Source organism: Oncorhynchus kisutch, linkage group LG14 (genome assembly GCF_002021735.2).
Source record: "Oncorhynchus kisutch isolate 150728-3 linkage group LG14, Okis_V2, whole genome shotgun sequence".
Taxonomy (NCBI): Eukaryota; Metazoa; Chordata; class Actinopteri; order Salmoniformes; family Salmonidae; genus Oncorhynchus; species Oncorhynchus kisutch.
The window spans coordinates 44852264-44873741 of record NC_034187.2 but is presented as its reverse complement, the minus strand read 5'-3'; the positions used below and the strand labels follow the sequence as shown (position 1 = coordinate 44873741).

Sequence of the window (21478 nt, the reverse complement as noted above, 5' to 3'; positions counted from 1 at the left end):
ATGTAATACATGTATCACTAGCCACTTTAACTATGCCACTTTGTTTACATACTCATCTCATATGTATATACTGCACTCAATACCATCTACTGTATCTTGCCTATGCCGCTCTGTACCATCACTCATTCATATATCTTTATGTACATATTCTTTATCCCCTTACACTTGTGTCTATAAGGTAGTAGTTTTGAAATTGTTAGCTAGATTACTTGTTGGTTATTACTGCATTGTCGGAACTAGAAGCACAAGCATTTCGCTACACTCACATTAACATCTGCTAACCATGTGTATGTGACAAATAAAATTCGATTTGATTTGATTAACCTGCCACCAATAACGCACCCACATCCTGAGTCTCTGGTGCCGACACATTTGGAAATCAAAAGATGGTTTAGTATTTCGTTTAAAAGCTCTGACAATGGACTCTGTCGCAGCCGGCCGTGACCGTGAGACCCATTAGGCGTCGCCCAATTGGCCCAGCGTTGTCCGGGTTAGGGGAGGGTTTGGCCGGCAGGGATGTGATGGCTTCTGGGTTAAGCGGGCATTGTGTCAAGAAGCAGTGCGATTTGGCTGGGTTGTGTTTCGGAGGACGCATGGCTCTCGACCTTCGCCTCTAGCGAGTTCGAATGGGAGTCGCAGCGATGAGACAAGACTAACTACCAATTGGATACCATGAAAAGGGGGTAAACAATAAATAAATGCAAAAAAGCTCTGATGAGAACAATAAACATTTTTCAATGAGAAAACAGAAATCCAATTAGGGTAAAAATGTTTTTTTTAAAGACTTATGTTTTAAAGATGTAGCTTATGATGCAATACTCTTGATCATTCTAAGGAGAACAAAAACTACTTACCCTACATTTGAACGGCACCGCAGAAGCTTCGCTATTCAGCATCTTCCCAATTAAGTAGCCTAGTTTTGTAGTTTGGCTACTTAAAGAGAATTAGGGCCTATCACTCGCAACCCACCTTTTCCAATGCGTTATGGAAAAGTGTGCATCAAATTCTACTGGATGAAGAGACGATATAAGTATAACATCCTGGCATTTAAACCATACTCGATTATTGAAAATTCACATACTATTAAACATAATAATTTCGCATACGGAGAATGCGTAATGCGCGATTGCGTTGGTTCCAACTATTCGTTGATTTCAGTAGCCCATCCCCATTTCAGGTGTTGTCTAAGCCGAAATTAGTGTGACACCCGGGCAATTTAAGTATACTACATTTTCGAAATGTTGCATACTATTAAACAAAACATTTTCGGCCTACTATTTAAGATGCAAGTATGGGTATTCGGATACGGCCAACGTTCCCTAAACTGTTACACACTGTTCACTCAACTGTTGCACGAACCCAAACCATAAAAGTAGTTAACAAGAAACTCTTTCATACTCAGACAAGCATCAACAGTTCACTGTGCACTGCACATAACATTGATGTCCTTTACAAGAGTACCTTCTGATACTACATGCTCAACACAGGTATCATGGCTCATGGTTTGAGAGAAAAACATCTATTCAAATCCATACCTTAGTCATGAAAACCCCATTTTAATTTTCACGTTTTCATGGTCCAGTTATTTGAACCCTGTTGTGGTTTGAGTTGCTCAGGTAAAACAAATGCCCCGTTTATCCAGTGTGGGGAGGAAGTATGTAACATAGATAGGGAGACTAAGTTCGACTGCGAAGAGATAAGTAGCCTACCCCAGTCGTACACACACTGAAGCATTTTGTTGCTTGACAGTATGCGTGGTGCTTGTATACCTTTTAAGTGCAATGTAAATGCGTGTGTGCATGTGTGTTTGTGGACTATTGTGTTTGTGCCCTCTCTTTCACCTGCTGTCCTTATAAGCGATTAATACCAACTTCCCTGAACTGCCCTGGGGGCAGAGCGAGGCCAAATAGTTAAGTCAACATGCAACGTCACTGTTATGTTGGCTCATCCTCTTGCCTCTGACAATAGTGTCTGACTTGCTCCAAGACTGACACACCCTTTACCTTTTAACCTGGACTTGAGCCCTTAACCCTTTGCTTGAGGTAGAAGTTGCCCTTAACATTAACCTAGGATCAGATTAGCCTACCCCCGATCCTAAATGGGAAGAGAAGAATACTATCAGCCTCCCACACAAGACAATGTGGTGCTAGTGGGTGATGTCATGGAGATAGAAAGGGCAATGGCAGTGAAGTTGGTGTGCTCTCTACTGTGGCTGTCGATGTAAAGAATTGATCGAGAACTATGCTGCTATATACTGTATACTGCTTCAAATGATAATAAAAGGCCATATTAATTATTCTAACCGTATTTGCACCATTTGTACTTTGCTACGGTAGTAGTGGAAATAGTTTGATTGATGGTGTGAACATTTGTAAAGATATTTGATCAGGATTAGGCTAAAGGTATTTCATAGCTAGATACAGTATAGCCTGTAGTTTGATGCTGATAGGGAAGTAAGAGTACTTATGTAGTGTACAGTGTACCAGTCGCAAACATTCAGCAGTGTTCAACATTCAACGTTGTGTCCTACAATGTCATAGTAAACTCTGAATGCACCCCAGTTGTTTATAGTAGAAGTGTACGTTGCCTGCTGGAGTAGGACTTGAGGCCCTGGTTCCTTTCTCTTGCACTCTCTTTCTCCTTTGCTCTGTTTGAAGTGCTTCAGTAGGAAGGGGAGGCATTGTGTGAGTGCATGTGTGTGTGAGCACAGATGGCAGCTGCTCTGCCTCAGTGTGGTAACTACTGTGTGTGTGTGGCGCGTTACTTAACTCTTCGTGCTGCAGTCTGCTGGGTGTCTCATAGACTCCTCAAAAGGGAACTGCTCTTAAAGGGGCAATCTGGGACTTGGAAATTGCCAAGAGCTGACAAGAGTATACACTGAACTGAAGAGGCTAGATTGACCAGACCTAGATTTAAGCTTTTTGTAAATGTCATCCCTCTTCCAAATTCCAATTTGAGAGTAAGGAATTTCCAGGAAATAAAGCCATTTGGCCAAGTTTGGGTGTTAGCATGATGTGCACGTTATATGTGAAACAGAGTTGCCCTAATCTCGACCTTTTGCACAATTTCTCCAACACAATGTTTATTTGAGTCTTTAGATAAAAGTATGTTAGCTGAGAATCAGTGGGCCACCCTGTTGCTTAGTGATGCTGTTGCACTAGCTGTAGAGATGTGAGGTAAGTGGAATGGTGATTTGGTAAAGATACTGTTTCCTAGTGGCTTCATAGTTGCAATGATATGAACGTGGGTATTTCGTCTAATAAATACGCCACTTGTCGACCTAACCTAGCCAATCCCCAAAGAGTGTCTTGTACTGATGCTAACTGTATGCTATCTCATGTAGGAAGTTGAGAGACAAGCCATATGTTGCCCAATTAAATAGTTATCCTTTAACCCTTTCCCTACTAGATTTCCTACCATGGAAGTGGGGAGGGAGCGGAGAGCGACGATTCCGAGGGGGAGAACCAGGAGCTTGCACAGATTGACAGAGGTATGTGGCCCGCCTGCTCAAACCAACCCAAGTCTTCTATTCTCTTCGTTTTTACATGGATATGTACAAGATGGTCATTTAGCAGATAAAGCAACTTTCAGTTTACACAGAATAGAAATACACAAGCTTGTCGCTATCTCTGCCTCTTCACCTTTGACATGTGCTCTTGGTCACCCCCCTCAGAGAGGCGGCGGAACTGCGGCCTCACCCCTCTGGCAACCAGCCAGCAGCACAATCAGGGTCCCCTATCTCCGGCACGCCTCCATCACCTACGCCTCCTTCTAGACCCGACTCTGGACCGTCACTCGTCTGAAGAAGAGCTGGAGCGAATCAGCCACGGCGTTGGAGACGGCAGGAAGTGGACGCTGCACCATCGCCACGGTGACCACCCCAGCAGTGCCTCCAGCGACGAGGAGGTGTGGGACCTGTGTGGCTGTGGCCCAGTTGCAGCATCCTTGGAGCCTGGGACTTGCCTGGCCGCTTCCACCAGCCCGGTGCTCTTTAGCTCAAGCCCACCTCACAACCTCAAGCCACCGCCTCCAATTAAGCTCCAGTTCCAGGGGGTGCAGCCTGCTGCCAAGCCTATCATCTTGACCCACTTCGACCAGTCGGCGGCTCCCTATAGGAAACACAGGCACAGCTACGGGGGAGAGCTGGGGAGGCCAAGTCTGGACCTGGAGAAAATGCAACAGGTTAGTGCCATTACGTTGCGTCTACTGTTCTTGAATTAGTGACCGTTAGCATAGCATTGTTCATCCTCCAATCAGCATACCATGTTGTGGTTTGGGTAGCATCTCACAAGTATTTGGCAACCATAGAATCACATAGCTGGGTCATTCTACGAATAGAGTGTCTTTTGGGAAGTGTAATTTTGTCCAAAATTACAATTTATTTCACCAAATGATTATATTCTGACATATTCAGAAATGAAAATAAATCAAAAGTGACACGGTTTATCGTAACAGGGTTGATGACATCTTAAATCAGCCATGAATGTTACTCCCCTTGTGACAGGGGGAATGGAAGCTTGTTGTGTGCAATTGAATGTAAGCTTCACAGCAGTATTTTATCTTAAAACATTTCTAGCCTATCTGTCTATGGGTAACAGCCAGGGTTTTCCACCACAAATCTCCAAAATGACCAAAATGACCAAAAAGAGTAGAACCAGCTCACCTACTTTTACACTATGATTTGAGTATTAGATGTTCAATGTTTCTTTCAAATGTATTTTTACCATATTAGATTTACGATACTAAAACATGTTCAGTTCACGTTACAGGGTTGACATTAAACCTAAGGGGCAAATATAAATTAATCACCAATGACATTATATAAGTAAAAATATTTAGTATTTACTTTCCCAAAGCAACAAAAATAACTAGGGCTTTACAAATTGTGAATACTAGGAAAATCTTGGGGTTAAGTAGGTTAAAATGATGTGGGACATGACATGGGACATTCCAAAATGATGATTTTCAGAAAAAACTAATAATGTATTTTATTTAAAAGCACTGTCAAGGCAGCAGCTACTCTTCCCGGCTCCAGCAAAATTAAGACAGTTTTACAATTATGCTGTTTGATTATCTTTATATGCTAGTTTTCAATGCTAATTTGGCCCTAGGTCTCTAGAAATTAGCAATGCTAGCTATAGCTCTTTTTGACTACCCATATGTAAGGAATGAAAGCTATTTTGGATTGCCGTCTGCTCCCTGTAGCCTACATCCAATCTTATAGAACAAACTGGAAATGATCATATTTGGATGGACAAACCCTTTAAGCATCACCAAATGTTTTAAACAGTTAGGAGGAATTATTTATTTATGTTGGCAGATAATGCCATATTCCAACTCTTGTTTGGGTGTGGACAGAGCTCTGAAGTGCGACCAATTTGGTCACATATGCAATAAAATATTTAGCTGTGCGACCAGGAGTTTTATTTTGGGAGCACTGCGCGACTATGAAAAAATCTCCCAGATAATAATTGTCATAATGAAAAGGCTTTGCTGTGCTGTTGTTTCCAAGTGTCCTACAGAAACAAGCGAGTGAGGATTCGTTAGCTTCATGGATGCACTATTTCTATAGCGAAAACGACTTGCTTGTAAGCTCAACCAGGTCTAAAGATCTGACCATATTACCGGTGCAACATTTGTATCTTCCCAAAACGGATCACCGGGACCACATTTTACATTCCTGAACCATTTCATGGGCCGTTCTAAAACGAATCAGTGTGTTTTCCTCTTTGGCTAGCAAGCAACCTAACAACCTGGTTACTTTACCAGTATATCCAAACTTTGGGGGAACAGAAAGATAGGAAAATGTTCATAGCAACGGAGATCAATGATCATAGCAATGAATGAATGACTGATCTATTGCATGTCGTCATCACAAGCAAACCTGACGTTTTTAAAGAGACAGTTTTCAGTGCAACGCATCTCAATATGAAAATAGAGTTTTTACACAATGTAGTATTTCTAATCAATTTGATGTTATTTTAATGGAGAAATTTTTTTTTGCTTTTCTTTCAAAAACAAGGACATTTCTAAGTGACCCCAAATTTTTTAACGGTAGTGTATATTGCTCAGATTGTATGAAGTACACTGTGGAACTAGGCCATACTGTAGGGTAGCCTTGTACCACCTGCCAGTTAGACTATAATTCATTACATTGAGCTTGGGATTAGTTTAAGGGGCACAATAGCATTCCCCTTGTGCGCACACACACGACACACACACACTCACTCAAAGGCTGGGCGCTTGCCACAGCCTTGGTGGTCCAGAGAGATGGAGAGGGTGGCACGGACGGCAGATGTCTGCCCTTGTTTCTCACAAAAGCCAGTGAGTGAGGCAAAGATGGAGGGGTGGAGGCAGAAAGAGTGAATGAAATAAACGGAAAATGCAGACTAATGAGTCACAGAGAAGCTGGTCCAGTGATGGTTAAAATCCAATAGCCACATTGGCCCAGGCTAGGATATTGGAAGTGTGTGTATGCGCCTGTGTGTAGGGTAGGGTTTGAGAGGTCCATATATCCATGGGTGTTTTTGGAAAAAGGGAACAGATGAGAGACAGCGGGCAGCAGTGAGAAGGACTTGGGTGTGTGCATATTTGTGTGTGTGTGTGTGTGTGTGTGTGTCTGCATTTTTATATGTGTATGTGAGCTCAGACAAGTGGAATGGGAGGGAATACAATAGAGCTGCCAGACAATACTCTCCCATTAACCCTTTAGCTGGGCAACTCCAAGTCTGTGTCCCTGGCCAAAAGTCATGCACTTTAGGCCTGGGAATAGGGTGCCATTTGGGATGCAGAGTTAGTCTCCAAATGACCCATCTGAACAACTATCTAGACTTCTTACCTCCTCCCTATCAAACGTTCTCAACCCGTTTTCTCTTTCATGTCACAACAGTCTAAAAGGTTATTTCCTGCCTCTCAACCTTTCTCTTTGTTTTCTTTCACATGAACTTAAACTTCCATCGCTAGTTGCAGATAGAACATAACATAAAAAAATAAAAAATGTTTGCACCATTTTTGCTACATTAAATAATCCGACAATGTATCCACCTGCAACTAGCTATATAAATTTAGAAATAAGTCAAACACCTCAACAATTACTAGTAGTACCACCTTTGGAAGGGAAAACAAGTTCAAAGAGTTTTTGAATTTATTTATTTCACCTTTATTTAACCAGGTAGGCAAGTTGAGAACAAGTTCTCATTTACAACTGCGACCTGGCCAAGACTAAGCAAAGCAGTGCGACAAAAACAACAGACACATGGGATAAACAAACGTACAGTCAATAACGCAATTGAAAAATCTATAAACATGGTGTGCAAATTAGAGGTCAACCGATTTTTTTTTTTACACCTTCATTTAATCTTTATTTACCTAGGCAAATCAGTTAAGAACACATTCCTATTTTCAATGACGGCCTAGGAATGGTGGGTTAACTGCCTCGTTCAGGGGCAGGAAGACAGATTTTCACATTGTCAGCTCAGCAATCTTGCAACCATTCAGTTAACTAGTCCAACGCAATAACGACCTGCCTCTCTCTCGTTGCACTCCACAAGGAGACTGCCTGTTACGCAAATGCAGTAAGCCAAGGTAAGTTACTACCTACCATTAATGGTTGATGATATTACTAAATATTGTCTAGCGTGTCCTGTGTTGCACATAATCTAACTGAGCATACAAGCATACAAGTATCTAAGTATCTGACTGAGCGGTGGTAGGCAGAAGCAGGCGAGTAAACATTTTTACACTTTTTTTTTGCCAGCAGATCTTCGTTGTGCGTCAAGCATTGCGCTGTTTATGACTTCAAACCTATCAACTCCCGAGATGAGGCTGGTGTGACCGAAGTGAAATGGCTGGCTAGTTAGCGCACGCTAATAGCGTTTCAAACATACTCGCTTGGGGTGGTTGTTTCCCTTGCTCTGCATGGGTAACGCTTTGATGTGGTGGCTGTTGTCGATGTGTTGCTGGTTCGAGCCCAGGGAGGAGCGAGGAGAGGGACGGAAGCTATACTGTTACACTGGGAATACTAAAGTGCCTATAAGAACATCCAATAGTCAAAGGTGAATGAAATACAAATGATATAGAGGGAAATAGTCCTATAATAACTACAACCTAAAACTTCTTAGCTGGGAATATTGAAGACTCATGTTAAAAGGAACCACCAGCTTTCATATGTTCTCATGTTCTGAGCAAGGAACTGAAATGTTAGCTTTCTTACGTAGCACATATTGCACTTTTACGTTCTTCTCCAACACTTTGTTTTTGCATTATTTAAACCAAAATGAACATGTTTCATTATTTACTTGAGGCTAAATAGATTTCTATTGATGTATTATATTAAGTTAAAATAAGTGTTAATTCGGTATTGTTGTAATTGTCATTATTACAAATACATTATTATTATTATTATATATATTTTTTAATCGGCTGATTAATCGGTATCAGCTTTTTTGGTCCTCAAATAATCAGTATTGGTATCGGCGTTGAAAAAAATCATAATCGGTCGACCTCTGGTGCAAATGTAGTAAGATTAGGGAGGTAAGGCAATAAATAGGCCATAGTGGTGAAATAATTACAATTTTGCATTATAACTTGAGTGATATATGTGAAGATGATGATGTGCAAGTAGAGATACTGGGGTGCAAAAGAGCAAAAATAAGGAAGAATATGGGGATGAGGTAGTTGAGTGGGCTATTTACAGATGGGCTGCTCTGACAGCTGAAGCTTAAAATTAACGAGGGAGATATGGAAATCTGGAAGTCTCCAGCTTCAGTGATTTTTGTTCCAGTCATTTGCAGCAGAGAACTGGAAGGAAAGGTGGCCAAAGAGGGAGTTGGCTTTGACCAGTGAAATATACCTGCTGGAGTGTGTAGGTGTTGCTATGGTGACCAGTGAGCTGAGATATTTTTTTAAATTTGATTTAACTAGACAAGTCAGTTAAGAGCAAATTCTTATTTTCAATGACTACCTAGGAACAGTGGGTTAACTGCCTTGTTCAGGGGCAGAACAACATATTTTTTTACCTTGTCAGCTCGGGGATTCAATCTTGCAAACTTTCGGTTACTAGTTCACCACTAGGCTACCTGCCGCTACGCACATGCTACGGGTAGAGATAAGGCGGGGCTTTACCTAGCAAAGACTTATAGATGACCTGGAGCCAGTGGGTTTGGCGACAAATATGAAGCGAGGGCCAGCCAGCCAGCCATGAAGAGCATACAAGTCGCAGTGGTGGGTAGTATATGGGGCTTTGGTGTCAAAGACTACATCCAATTTGCTGAGTAGAGTGTTGGAGGCTATTTTGTAAATGACATCGCCGAAGTCAAGAATCGGTAGGATAATCAGTTTTACGAGGGTATGTTTAGCCGCATGAGTGAAGGAGGCTTTGTTGTGAAATAGATAGCCGATTCTAGATTTTACTAGCATTTAAGAGCAGTTGGGGGCCATGGAAGGAGTGTTGTATGGCAATGAAGCTTGTCTGGAGGTTTGTTAACACAGTGTCCAAAGAAGGGCCAGATGTATACAGAATGGTGTCATCTGCGTAGAGGTGGATCAGAGAATCACCAGCAGCAAGAGCGACATCATTGATATATACAGTGAAAAGAGTCAGTCAGAGAATTGAACCCTGTGGCACCCCCATAGAGACTGCCAGAGGTCCGGACAACAGGCCCTCCGATTTGACACACTGAACTCTATCTGAGAAGTAGTTGGTGAACCAGGCGAGGCAGTCATTTGAGAAACCAAGGCTGTTGAGTCTGCCGATAAGAATGAGGTGATTGACAGAGTCGAAAGCCTTGGCCAGGTCGATGAAGACAGCTGCACAGTATTGTATTTTATCGATGGCAGTTATGATATCGTTTAGGACCTTGAGCGTGGCTGAGGTGCACCCATGACCAGCTCGGAAACCAGATTGCATAGGGGAGAAGGTACGGTGGGATTCGAAATGGTCGGTGATCTGTTTGTTAACTTGGCTTTCGAAGACTTTAGAGAGGCAGGGCAGGATAGATATAGGTCTGTAACAGTTTGGGTCTAGAGTGTCTCCCCTTTGAAGAGGGGGATGACCACGGCACCTTACCAATCGTTAGGGATCTCAGAAAGAGAGATTGAACAGGCTAGGGATAGGGGTTGCAACAATTGCGGCAGATCATTTTAGAATGAGAGGGCCCAGCTGATTTGTAGGGGTCCAGATTTTGCAGCTCTTTCAGAACATCAGCTATCTGGATTTGGATGAAGGAGAAGCAGGGGCGCTTGGGCAAGTTGCTGCGGGGGTGCAGAGCTTTTTGCCAGGGTAGGGGTAGCCAGGTGGAAAGCATGACCAGCCATAGAAAAATTCTTATTGAAATTCTCGATTATCATAGATTTATCGGTGGTGATAGTGTTTCCTAGCCTCAGTGCAGTGGGCAGCTGGGAGGAAGTGCTATTATTCTCCATGGACTTTAGTGTCCCAAAACTTTTTGGAATTTGTGCTACAGGATGCAAATTTCTGTTTGAAAAAGCTAGCCTTTGCTGTCCTAACTGACTGTGTATATTGGTTCCTAACTGCCCTGAAAAGTTGCATATCGCGGAGGCTATTTAACGCTAACACAGGATGTTTTTGTGCTGGAGTCTGGATTGAACCAAGGGCTATATCTGTTCCTAGTTATTTTTTTTGAATGTGGCATGCTTATTTAAGATGGTGAGGAAAGCACTTTTAAAGAATAACCAGGCATCCTCTACTGACGGGATGAGGTCAGTATCCTTCCAGGATACCCGGGCCAGGTCGATTAGAAAGGCCTGCTCGCTGAAGGGTTTTAGGGACCATTTGACAGTGATGAGGGGTGGTCGTTTGACCGCGGACCCATTACGGACGCAGGCAATGAGGCAGTGATCGCTGAGATCCTGTTTGAAGACAGCAGGGGTGTATTTAGAGGGCAAGTTGGTCAGGATGATATCTATGAGGGTGCCCGTGTATACGGATTTAGGGTTGCAACTGGTAGGTTCCTTGATCATTTGTGTGAGATTGAGGGCATCTAGTTTAGATTGTAGGACGGCCGGGGCGTTAAGCATATCCCAGTTTAGGTCACCTAACAGTACGAACTCTGAAGATAAATGGGGGGAAATCAATTCACATTTGGTGTCCAGGGCACAGCTGGGGGCTGAGGGGGGTCTATAACAAGTGGCAACAGTGAGAGACTTGTTTCTGGAAAGGTGGATTTTTAAAAGTAGAAGCTTGAACTGTTTGGGCACAGACCTGAATAGCATGACAGAATTCTGCAGGCTAACTCCGCCCCCTTTGGCAGTTCTATCTTGGTGGAAAATGTTGTAGTTGGGGATGGAAATTTCAGAATTGTTAGTGGCCTTCCTAAGCCAGGATTCAGACACGGCTAGGATATCGGGGTTGGCAGAGTGTGCTAAAGCAGTGAATGAAACAAACCTATGGAGGAGGCTTCTGATGTTAACATGCATGAAGCCAAGGCTTTTACGTTTACAGAAGTCAACAAATGAGAGCGACTGGGGGAATAGGTGTGGTACTGGGGGCTACAGGGCCTGGGTTAACCTCTACATCACCAGAGGAAGAGTAGGATAAGGGTACGGCTAAAGGCTATCAGAACTGGTCGTCTCGTGCTTTGGGAACAGAGAATAAAAGGAGCAGATTTCTGAGCGTGGTAGAATAGATTCAGGGCATAATGTACAGACAAGGGTATGGTTGGATGTGAGTACAGTGGAGGTAAACCTAGGCGTTGAGTGACGATGAGAGATTTTTAGTCTCTGGAAGCACCAGTTAAGCCAGGTAAGGTCTCCGCATTTGTGTGGGGTGGGACAAAAGGACCTTCTAAGGCATGTTGAGCGGGACTGAAATAAAACAAGAAGAACTAGCCTAGACAGCAGTAGACAAGGCATATTTTTTTATTTATTTTTTTATTTCACCTTTATTTAACCAGGTAGGCTAGTTGAGAACAAGTTCTCATTTGCAACTGCGACCTGGCCAAGATAAAGCATAGCAGTGTGAGCAGACAACAAAGAGTTACACATGGAGTAAACAATTAACAAGTCAATAACACAGTAGAAACCAAAGGGGGAGTCTATATACAATGTGTGCAAAAGGCATGAGGAGGTAGGCAAATAATTACAATTTTGCAGATTAACACTGGAGTGATGAATGATCAGATGGTCATGTACAGGTAGAGATATTGGTGTGCAAAAGAGCAGAAAAGTAAATAAATAAAAACAGTATGGGGATGAGGTAGGTGAAAAAGGGTGGGCTATTTACCAATAGACTATGTACAGCTGCAGCGATCGGTTAGCTGCTCAGATAGCTGATGTTTGAAGTTGGTGAGGGAGATAAAAGTCTCCAACTTCAGCGATTTTTGCAATTCGTTCCAGTCACAGGCAGCAGAGTACTGGAACGAAAGGCGGCCAAATGAGGTGTTGGCTTTAGGGATGATCAGTGAGATACACCTGCTGGAGCGCGTGCTACGGATGGGTGTTGCCATCGTGACCAGTGAGCTGAGATAAGGCGGAGCTTTACCTAGCATGGACTTGTAGATGACCTGGAGCCAGTGGGTCTGGCGACGAATATGTAGCGAGGGCCAGCCGACTAGAGCATACAAGTCGCAGTGGTGGGTGGTATAAGGTGCTTTAGTGACGAAACGGATGGCACTGTGATAGACTGCATCCAGTTTGCTGAGTAGAGTGTTGGAAGCCATTTTGTAGATGACATCGCCGAAGTCGAGGATCGGTAGGATAGTCAGTTTTACTAGGGTAAGCTTGGCGGCGTGAGTGAAGGAGGCTTTGTTGCGGAATAGAAAGCCGACTCTTGATTTGATTTTCGATTGGAGATGTTTGATATGAGTCTGGAAGGAGAGTTTGCAGTCTAGCCAGACACCTAGGTACTTATAGACGTCCACATATTCTAGGTCGGAACCATCCAGGGTGGTGATGCTAGTCGGGCATGCGGGTGCAGGCAGCGACCGGTTGAAAAGCATGCATTTGGTTTTACTAGCGTTTAAGAGCAGTTGGAGGCCACGGAAGGAGTGTTGTATGGCATTGAAGCTTGTTTGGAGGTTAGATAGCACAGTGTCCAAAGACGGGCCGAAGGTATATAGAATGGTGTCGTCTGCGTAGAGGTGGATCAGGGAATCGCCGCAGCAAGAGCAACATCATTGATATACACAGAGAAAAGAGTCGGCCCGAGAATTGAACCCTGTGGCACCCCCATAGAGACTGCCAGAGGACCAGACAGCATGCCCTCCGATTTGACGCACTGAACTCTGTCTGCAAAGTAATTGGTGAACCAGGCAAGGCAGTCATCCGAAAAACCGAGGCTCCTGAGTCTGCCGATAAGAATATGGTGATTGACAGAGTCGAAAGCCTTGGCAAGGTCGATGAAGACGGCTGCACAGTACTGTCTTTTATCGATGGCGGTTATGATATCGTTGAGTACCTTGAGTGTGGCTGAGGTGCACCCATGACCGGCTCGGAAACCAGATTGCACAGCGGAGAAGGTGCGGTGGGATTGGAGATGGTCAGTGACCTGTTTGTTGACTTGGCTTTCGAAGACCTTAGATAGGCAGGGCAGGATGGATATAGGTCTGTAACAGTTTGGGTCCAGGGTGTCTCCCCCTTTGAAGAGGGGGATGACTGCGGCAGCTTTCCAATCCTTGGGGATCTCAGACGATATGAAAGAGAGGTTGAACAGGCTGGTAATAGGGGTTGCGACAATGGTGGCAGATAGTTTCAGAAATAGAGGGTCCAGATTGTCAAGCCCAGCTGATTTGTACGGGTCCAGGTTTTGCAGCTCTTTCAGAACATCTGCTATCTGGATTTGGTTAAAGGAGAACCTGGAGAGGCTTGGGCGAGGAGCTGCGGGGGGGGCGGAGCTGTTGGCCGAGGTTGAAGTAGCCAGGCGGAAGGCATGGCCAGCCGTTGAGAAATGCTTATTGAAGTTTTCGATAATCATGGATTTATCAGTGGTGACCGTGTTACCTAGCCTCAGTGCAGTGGGCAGCTGGGAGGAGGTGCTCTTGTTCTCCATGGACTTCACGGTGTCCCAGAACTTTTTGGAGTTGGAGCTACAGGATGCAAACTTCTGCCTGAAGAAGCTGGCCTTAGCTTTCCTGACTGACTGCGTGTATTGGTTCCGGACTTCCCTGAACAGTTGCATATCGCGGGGACTATTCGATGCTATTGCAGTCCGCCACAGGATGTTTTTGTGCTGGTCGAGGGCAGTCAGGTCTGGGGTGAACCAAGGGCTGTATCTGTTCTTAGTTCTGCATTTTTGAACGGAGCATGCTTATCTAAAATGGTGAGGAAGTTACTTTTAAAGAATGACCAGGCATCCTCAACTGACGGGATGAGGTCAATGTCCTTCCAGGATACCTGGGCCAGGTCGATTAGAAAGGCCTGCTCACAGAAGTGTTTTAGGGAGCGTTTGACAGTGATGAGGGGTGGTTGTTTGACTGCGGCTCCGTAGCGGATACAGGCAATGAGGCAGTGATCGCTGAGATCCTGGTTGAAGACAGCGGAGGTGTATTTGGAGGGCCAGTTGGTCAGGATGACGTCTATGAGGGTGCCCTTGTTTACAGAGTTAGGGTTGTACCTGGTGGGTTCCTTGATGATTTGTGTGAGATTGAGGGCATCTAGCTTAGATTGTAGGACTGGCGAGGTGTTAAGCATATCCCAGTTTAGGTCACCTAACAGAACAAACTCTGAAGCTAGATGGGGGGCGATCAATTCAGAAATGGTGTCCAGGGCACAGCTGGGAGCTGAGGGGGGTCGGTAGCAGGCGGCAACCGTGAGAGACTTATTTCTGGAGAGAGTAATTTTCAAAATTAGTAGTTCGAACTGTTTGGGTATGGACCTGGAAAGTATGACATTACTTTGCAGGCTATCTCTGCAGTAAACTGCAACTCCACCCCCTTTGGCAGTTCTATCTTGACGGAAGATGTTATAGTTGGGTATGGAAATCTCTGAATTTTTGGTGGCCTTCCTGAGCCAGGATTCAGACACAGCAAGGACATCAGGGTTAGCAGAGTGTGCTAAAGCAGTGAGTAAAACAAACTTAGGGAGGAGGCTTCTGATGTTGACATGCATGAAACCAAGGCTTTTTCGATCACAGAAGTCAACAAATGAGGGTGCCTGGGGACATGCAGGGCCTGGGTTTACCTCCACATCACCCGCGGAACAGAGAAGGAGTAGTATGAGGGTGCGGCTAAAGGCTATCAAAACTGGTCGCCTAGAGCGTTGGGGACAGAGAATAAGAGGAGCAGGTTTCTGGGCATGGTAGAATATATTCAGGGCATAATGCGCAGACAGGGGTATGGTGGGGTGCGGGTACAGCGGAGGTAAGCCCAGGCACTGGGTGATGATGAGGGAGGTTGTATCTCTGGACATGCTGGTAGTAATGGGTGAGGTCACCGCATGTGTGGGAGGTGGGACAAAGGAGTTATCAGGGGCGTGAAGAGTGGAACTAGGGGCTCCATTGTGAACTAAAACAATGATAACTAACCTGAACAACAGTATACAAGGCATATTGACATTTGAGAGAGACATACAGCGAGGCATACAGTAATCACAGGTGTTGAATTGGGAAAGCTAGCTAAAACAGTAGGTGAGACAACAGCTAATCAGCTAGCACAACAACAGCAGGTAAAATGGCGTAGACTAGGCAACGGGGCCAACAGATAGAACAAACAAGCAGAATGGAGTACCGTGATTAATGGACAGTCCAGCGTGCATCAGCTATGTAGCCAAGAGATCAGTGTCCAGGGGGCAGCGGTGGATGGGGCAGGGAAGCTGGCCTGGCGAGTGTTATCCAGGTAAAAAAAAAACTAACAATGACTAAATAGCTTGTAGCTAGTTAGCTGGTTAGCTTCTGGAGGTTCTTGAGTGTGTTCTAAAAATAAATAAATAAATAAATAATAGCGATTCCGTATCACATTGGGTGAGGCAGGTTTCCGGAAGGTATAAACAAATTAAAAGTCAAAAGAGATAGAAAGTAAATATGGGTCCGGTGAGCGTTTGAGACGCAGCGATTCAGGCGGTTAGCAGGCCTGTGCTAACAAGCTAACAGTTTGTAGGCCCGGGCTAGACAAGGTAGCAGTTAGCGGGCCGGAGCTGGACAAGCTAGCAGTTAGCAGGCCGAATTAGCAAGCAGGGAGATAGCGAGGGCTAGAGAGTTAGCCTTTGGGGGACGTCGCGATGGGGCGAGTCTGTTTATTCCTCTTCATGCGATGACATCGGTAGACCGGTCGTGGGCCCGGGTATTGTAGCTCAGGAGTATGCTACGGTGGTAGCGCAGGTGCTACGGCCGGGCTAGCTTCAAGCTAAGTGGGTGGAAACGCTAGCCAGGAGTAATCCGAGGTTGCGGTTTAGCTAGATAGCTAGTTGCTGAAAAATCCAGCTGAAAGATGTTCCGTTTGCGGTGGGAATCCGGGGATGAAAAATAAATAGGTCCGTTGTGCTCTGGTTAAAGTCGCGTTGTACGAACAGGCGAGAGCATTCCGAACTACAGGTTAGCTGATGACCGGTTAGCTGGAGACCGCTAGCATACCCGCTGGTTAGCTGGCTAGCTTCAGTTGAGGGGTCCCGAAGTAAATATAAATACTTTAGGAAAAATAGCTACATTGGGTGAGTCGGGTTGCAGGAGAGTATTTGGAAGCTTAGGGTTTAGCAAAATGTTTTCAAAGAGATATGTGGAGAAAATATGTAAAATACGAAAAATAAACGATATATACAGGGACACGACAGGACAGGACGACCTACTGCTATTGAGAGAGAGGGAGAGAGAGAGAGAGGCATAAAGCAATCACAGGTGTTGATCGGTAGAGCTAAGACAAGACGGGTAAATGGCGATGAATGGGCAGAGCGGGTCAGTTAGGTACATACAGTACCTGAGTTCGTTGCTGGGGCTGACAGATAAACAAAATTCGGTACCGTGTTATTGAAACAGTCCAGGAGGCATCAGCTGTGTAGCCGAGTGATCATAGAGCAGCAATAGGTGAGTCAGGGAGCCGTTCGGTAGTCACTACTACGCTAGTCGAGCGGGAGACACGGCATTCAGAAAGCTAGCGGGCCGGGGCTAACAGTTGAGTCTTCGGCGACATCGCAACGGAAAAGCCTATTGAGACCACATCGGACAATTACGTCGGCAGACCAGTCGTGATGGATCGGCGGGGCTCCGTGTCGACAGTAAAGGGTCCAGGCCAATTGGCTAAGGAGGTATTGTAGCCCTAGAATTAGCTGGTATATGGGCCTAGCTTGAGGCTAGCTGGTGCTTGCTTCGGGACAGAGGCGTTTGCTAACAGTAGCCAGTTGTTTGCAGCTAGCTAGCTACGAAGATCTGGTGTAATGATCCAGAGCGGCAGGAATCCCGTGATGTGGTAGAGAGAAGCAGTCCGATATGCAGGTATTGTCTGGTGTCTGAGCTAAAGGTGAAGACCGCTAGCTGGTTAGCTCGCTAGCTCTTGATGGAGGTTCCAGTTATAAGGAATAAAAATAGCAGATCTGTACCACATTGGGTGAGGCGGGATGCAGGAAAGTATATTTAGTTCATAGATAGAAAGTGAGATTAAAATAGAGTTGAAGTCGGAAGTTTACATATACCTTAGCCAAATATATTTAAACTCAGTTATTCACAATTCCTGACATTTAATCCTAGTAAAAATTGTCTTAGGTCAGTTAGGACCACCACTTTGTTTTAAGAATGTGAAATGTCAGAATAATAGTATAGAAGGATTTATTTCAGCTTTTATTTCTTTCATCACATTCCCTGTGGGTCAGAAGTTTACATACACTCAATTAGTATTTGGTAGCATTGCCTTTGAACTGTTTATAACTTGGGTCAAATGTGTCGGGTAGCCTTCCACAAGCTTCCCACATTAAGTTGGGTGAATTTTGGCCCATTCTTCCTAACAGAGCTGGTGTAACTGAGTCAGGTATGTAGGCCTCCTTGCTCGCACACACTTTTTCAGTTCTGCCTACACATTTTCTATGGAATTGAGGTCAGGGCACTCCAATACCTTGACTTTGTTGTCCTTAAGCCATTTTGCCACAACTTTGGAAGTATGCTTGGGTCATTGTCCATTTGGAAGACTCATTTGTGACCAAGCTTTAACTTCCTGACTGATGTCTTGAGATGTTGCTTCAATATATCCACATAATTTTCTTTCCTCATGATGCCCTCTATTTTGTGAAGTGCACCAGTCCCTCCTGCAGCAAAACACCCCCACAACATGATGCTGCCACCCCCGTGCTTCACGGTTGGGATGATGTTCTTCGGCTTGCAAGCCTCCCCCTTTTTCCTCCAAACATAGTGATGGTCATTATGACCAAACAGTTCTATTTTTGTTTCATCAGACCAGAGGACATTTCTCCAAAAAGTATGATCTTTGTCCCCATGTGCAGTTGCAAACCGTAGTCCGGCTTTTTAATGGTGGTTTTGTAGCATTGGCTTCTTCCTTGCTGAGCGGCCTTTCAGGTTATGTTGATATAGGACTCGTTTTACTGTGGATATAGATACTTTTGTACCTGTTTCCTGCAGCATCTTCACAAGGTCCTCTGCTGTTGAGGCACTGAGTTTGATGGTAGGCCTTGAAATACTTCCACAGGTACATCTCCAATTGCCTCAAATTATGTCAGTTAGCCTATCAGAAGCTTCTAAAGCCATGACATCATTTTCTGGAATTTTCCAAGCTGTTTAAAGGCACAGTCAACTTAGTGACCCACTGTAGTTGTGATACAGTGAATTAAAAGTGAAATAATCTGACTGTAAACAATTGTTCGAAAAATTACTTGTGTCATGCACAAAGTAGATGTCCTAACCGACTTGCCAAAACTATAGTTTGTTAACAAAAATGTGTAGAATGGTTGAAAAACGAGTTTTAATGACTCCAACCTAAGTGTACAGTGGGGCAAAAAAGTATTTAGTCAGCCACCAATTGAGCAAGTTCTCCACTTAAAAAGATGAGAGAGGCCTGTAATTTTCATCATTAGGTACACTTCAACTATGACAGACAAAATGAGAAAGAAAAATCCAGAAAAATCACATGATTTTTAATGAATTTAATGAATTTATTTGCAAATTATGTAATTAAGTATTTGGTCAATAACAAAAGTTTATCTCAATACTTTGTTATATACCCTTTGTTGGCAATGACAGAGGTTTATCTATTATATACCCTTTTTTGTCAATAACAAAAGTTTATCTCAATACTTTGTTATATACCCTTTGTTGGCAATGACAACGTTTTCTGTAAGTCTTCACAAGGTTTTCACACACTGTTGCTGGTATTTTGTCCCATTCCTCCATGCAGATCTCCTCTAGAGCAGTGATGTTTTGGGGCTGTTGCATGGCAACATGGACTTTCAACTCCCTCCAAAGATTTTCTATGGGGTTGAGATCTGGAGACTGGCTAGGCCACTCCAGGACCTTGAAATGCTTCTTACAAAGCCACTCCTTCGTTGCCCTGGCGGTGTGTTTGGGATCATTGTCATGCTGAAAGACCCAGCCACGTTTCATCTTCAATGCCTTTGCTGATGGAAGGAGGTTTTCACTCAAAATCTCACGATACATGGCCCCATTCATTCTTTCGTTTACACGGATCAGTTGTCCTGGTCCCTTTGCAGAAAAACAGCCCCAAAGCATGATGTTTCCACCCCCATGCTTCACAGTAGGCATGGTCTTCTTGCAACTCAGCATTCTTTGTCCTCCAAACATGAGGAGTTGAGTTTTTACCAAAAAGTTATATGTTGGTTTCATCTGACCATATGACATTCTCCCAATCTTCTTCTGGATCATCCAAATGCTCTCTAGCAAACTTCAGACGGACCTGGACATGTACTGGCTTAAGCAGGGGGACACGTCTGGCACTGCAGGATTTGAGTCCCTGGCGGCGTAGTGTGTTACTGATGGTAGGCTTTGTTACTTTGGTCCCAGCTCTCTGCAGGTCATTCACTAGGTCCCCCCGTGTGGTTCTGGGATTTTTGCTCACCGTTCTTGTGATCATTTTGACGGAGTGAGATCTTGCGTGGAGCCCCAGATCGAGGGAGATTATCAGTGGTCTTGTATGTCTTCCATTTCCTAATAATTGCTCCCACAGTTGATTTCTTTAAACCAAGCTGCTTACCGTTAGCAGATTCAGTCTTCCCAGCCTGGTGCAGGTCTACAATTTTGTTTCTGGTGTCCTTTGACAGCTCTTTGGTCTTGGCCATAGTGGAGTTTGGAGTGTGACTGTTTGAGGTTGTGGACAGGTGTCTTTTATACTGATAACAAGTTCAAACAGGTGCTATTAATACAGGTAACGAGTGGAGGACAGAGGAGCCTCTTAAAGAAGAAGTTACAGGTCTGTGAGAGCCAGAAATTTTGCTTGTTTGTAGGTGACCAAATACTTATTTTCCACCATAATTTGCAAATAAATTCATAAAAAATCCGACAATGTGATTATCTGGATTTTTTTTCCGTCATAGTTGAAGTGTACCTATGATGAAAATTACAGGCCTCTCATCTTTTTAAGTGGGAGACCTTGCACAATTGGTGGCTGACTAAATACGTTTTTGCCCCACTATATGTAAATTCCCGACTTCAACTGTATATTTGAGTTTAACCATATGATTTGTTCTATTAGTTGTCCTATTTTTTTCTGGTGGATTCAAATGAAATTGCAATCATCTTTCTATTTCTTGTTTTAAAAATAGCGATATTTTGGACATTTTCAAATAACCGAAAGTGAGAGGTTGTAATCTGAATAAAGGGGAAAAGGCCATTCTTGAACATGGGGTGAGACATTCTTACTAATCTGCTAGATAACCAGTTTGGATTTAAGTATAGCTTTGGTATGACTGACTACTTTAGTGAGAGGTCTAATGTTTTAATAAGTTCTGCCCTCCGAATTCATAGTCATTATATAAATAGGCCCGTTTAATTTTGTCTGTCTTACCATTCCAAATAAAATGTAATATTTTTTGCTCATAAATGTTAAAACACAAGTCGCTAGGCCATAAGCAAACTGGGATATGACTAAAGAGTTAATCATGGTGATTTTTCCGTTAAATGGTAGCAAGACCATATTTTTTTTTGCTGATCATATATATCGTGGTGAGATCATTTCTTTCTTTTGGGATATGAATACTGAGTATGTCCACTCCACCGTCAGACCACTTTATTGCTAAACTACACAGTAATATAAAAGTTGTATTTTTTTGTGATCCAATATGTCATGGTTGTAATCCAGAGAGATTAGAAAAAGGATCTCGATCCTTTATGAGGCTGTGGAGGGATCCAAATTGTGGATTTAAAAGAACATGAATCATTAGCGTACAATGACACCTTTGTTTTTAAGCCCTGGATTTCTAGCCCCTTGATATTATTGTTGAATCTGATTTGAATTTCAATGGCCATAATAAATAGATATGCCAATAGTGGACAACCTTGTTTTACTCCTCTGGACAGTTTAAAACTTCCTGATTAGTTGACATTATTTACTATTTTTCACCTAGGGTTACTATAAAT

General features: G+C 43.7%; 1 protein-coding gene across 2 annotated transcripts in view; it reads left to right on the top strand.

The window, feature by feature from the left end:
- The window catches only part of si:dkey-16j16.4 (uncharacterized), a 69661-nt gene that overhangs the window by 17669 nt on the left and 30514 nt on the right, over window positions 1-21478 (top strand). For both annotated transcript variants that reach the window (XR_004202802.1, XM_020500825.2), the window contains exons 2-3: window positions 3409-3490; window positions 3674-4182. Coding sequence is in view for 1 of the 2 variants with exons in the window: in XM_020500825.2 (XP_020356414.1) it covers window positions 3409-3490; window positions 3674-4182 (591 nt within the window). In the remaining variant the exon portion in view is untranslated. The remainder of the gene's footprint in view (window positions 1-3408; window positions 3491-3673; window positions 4183-21478) is intronic.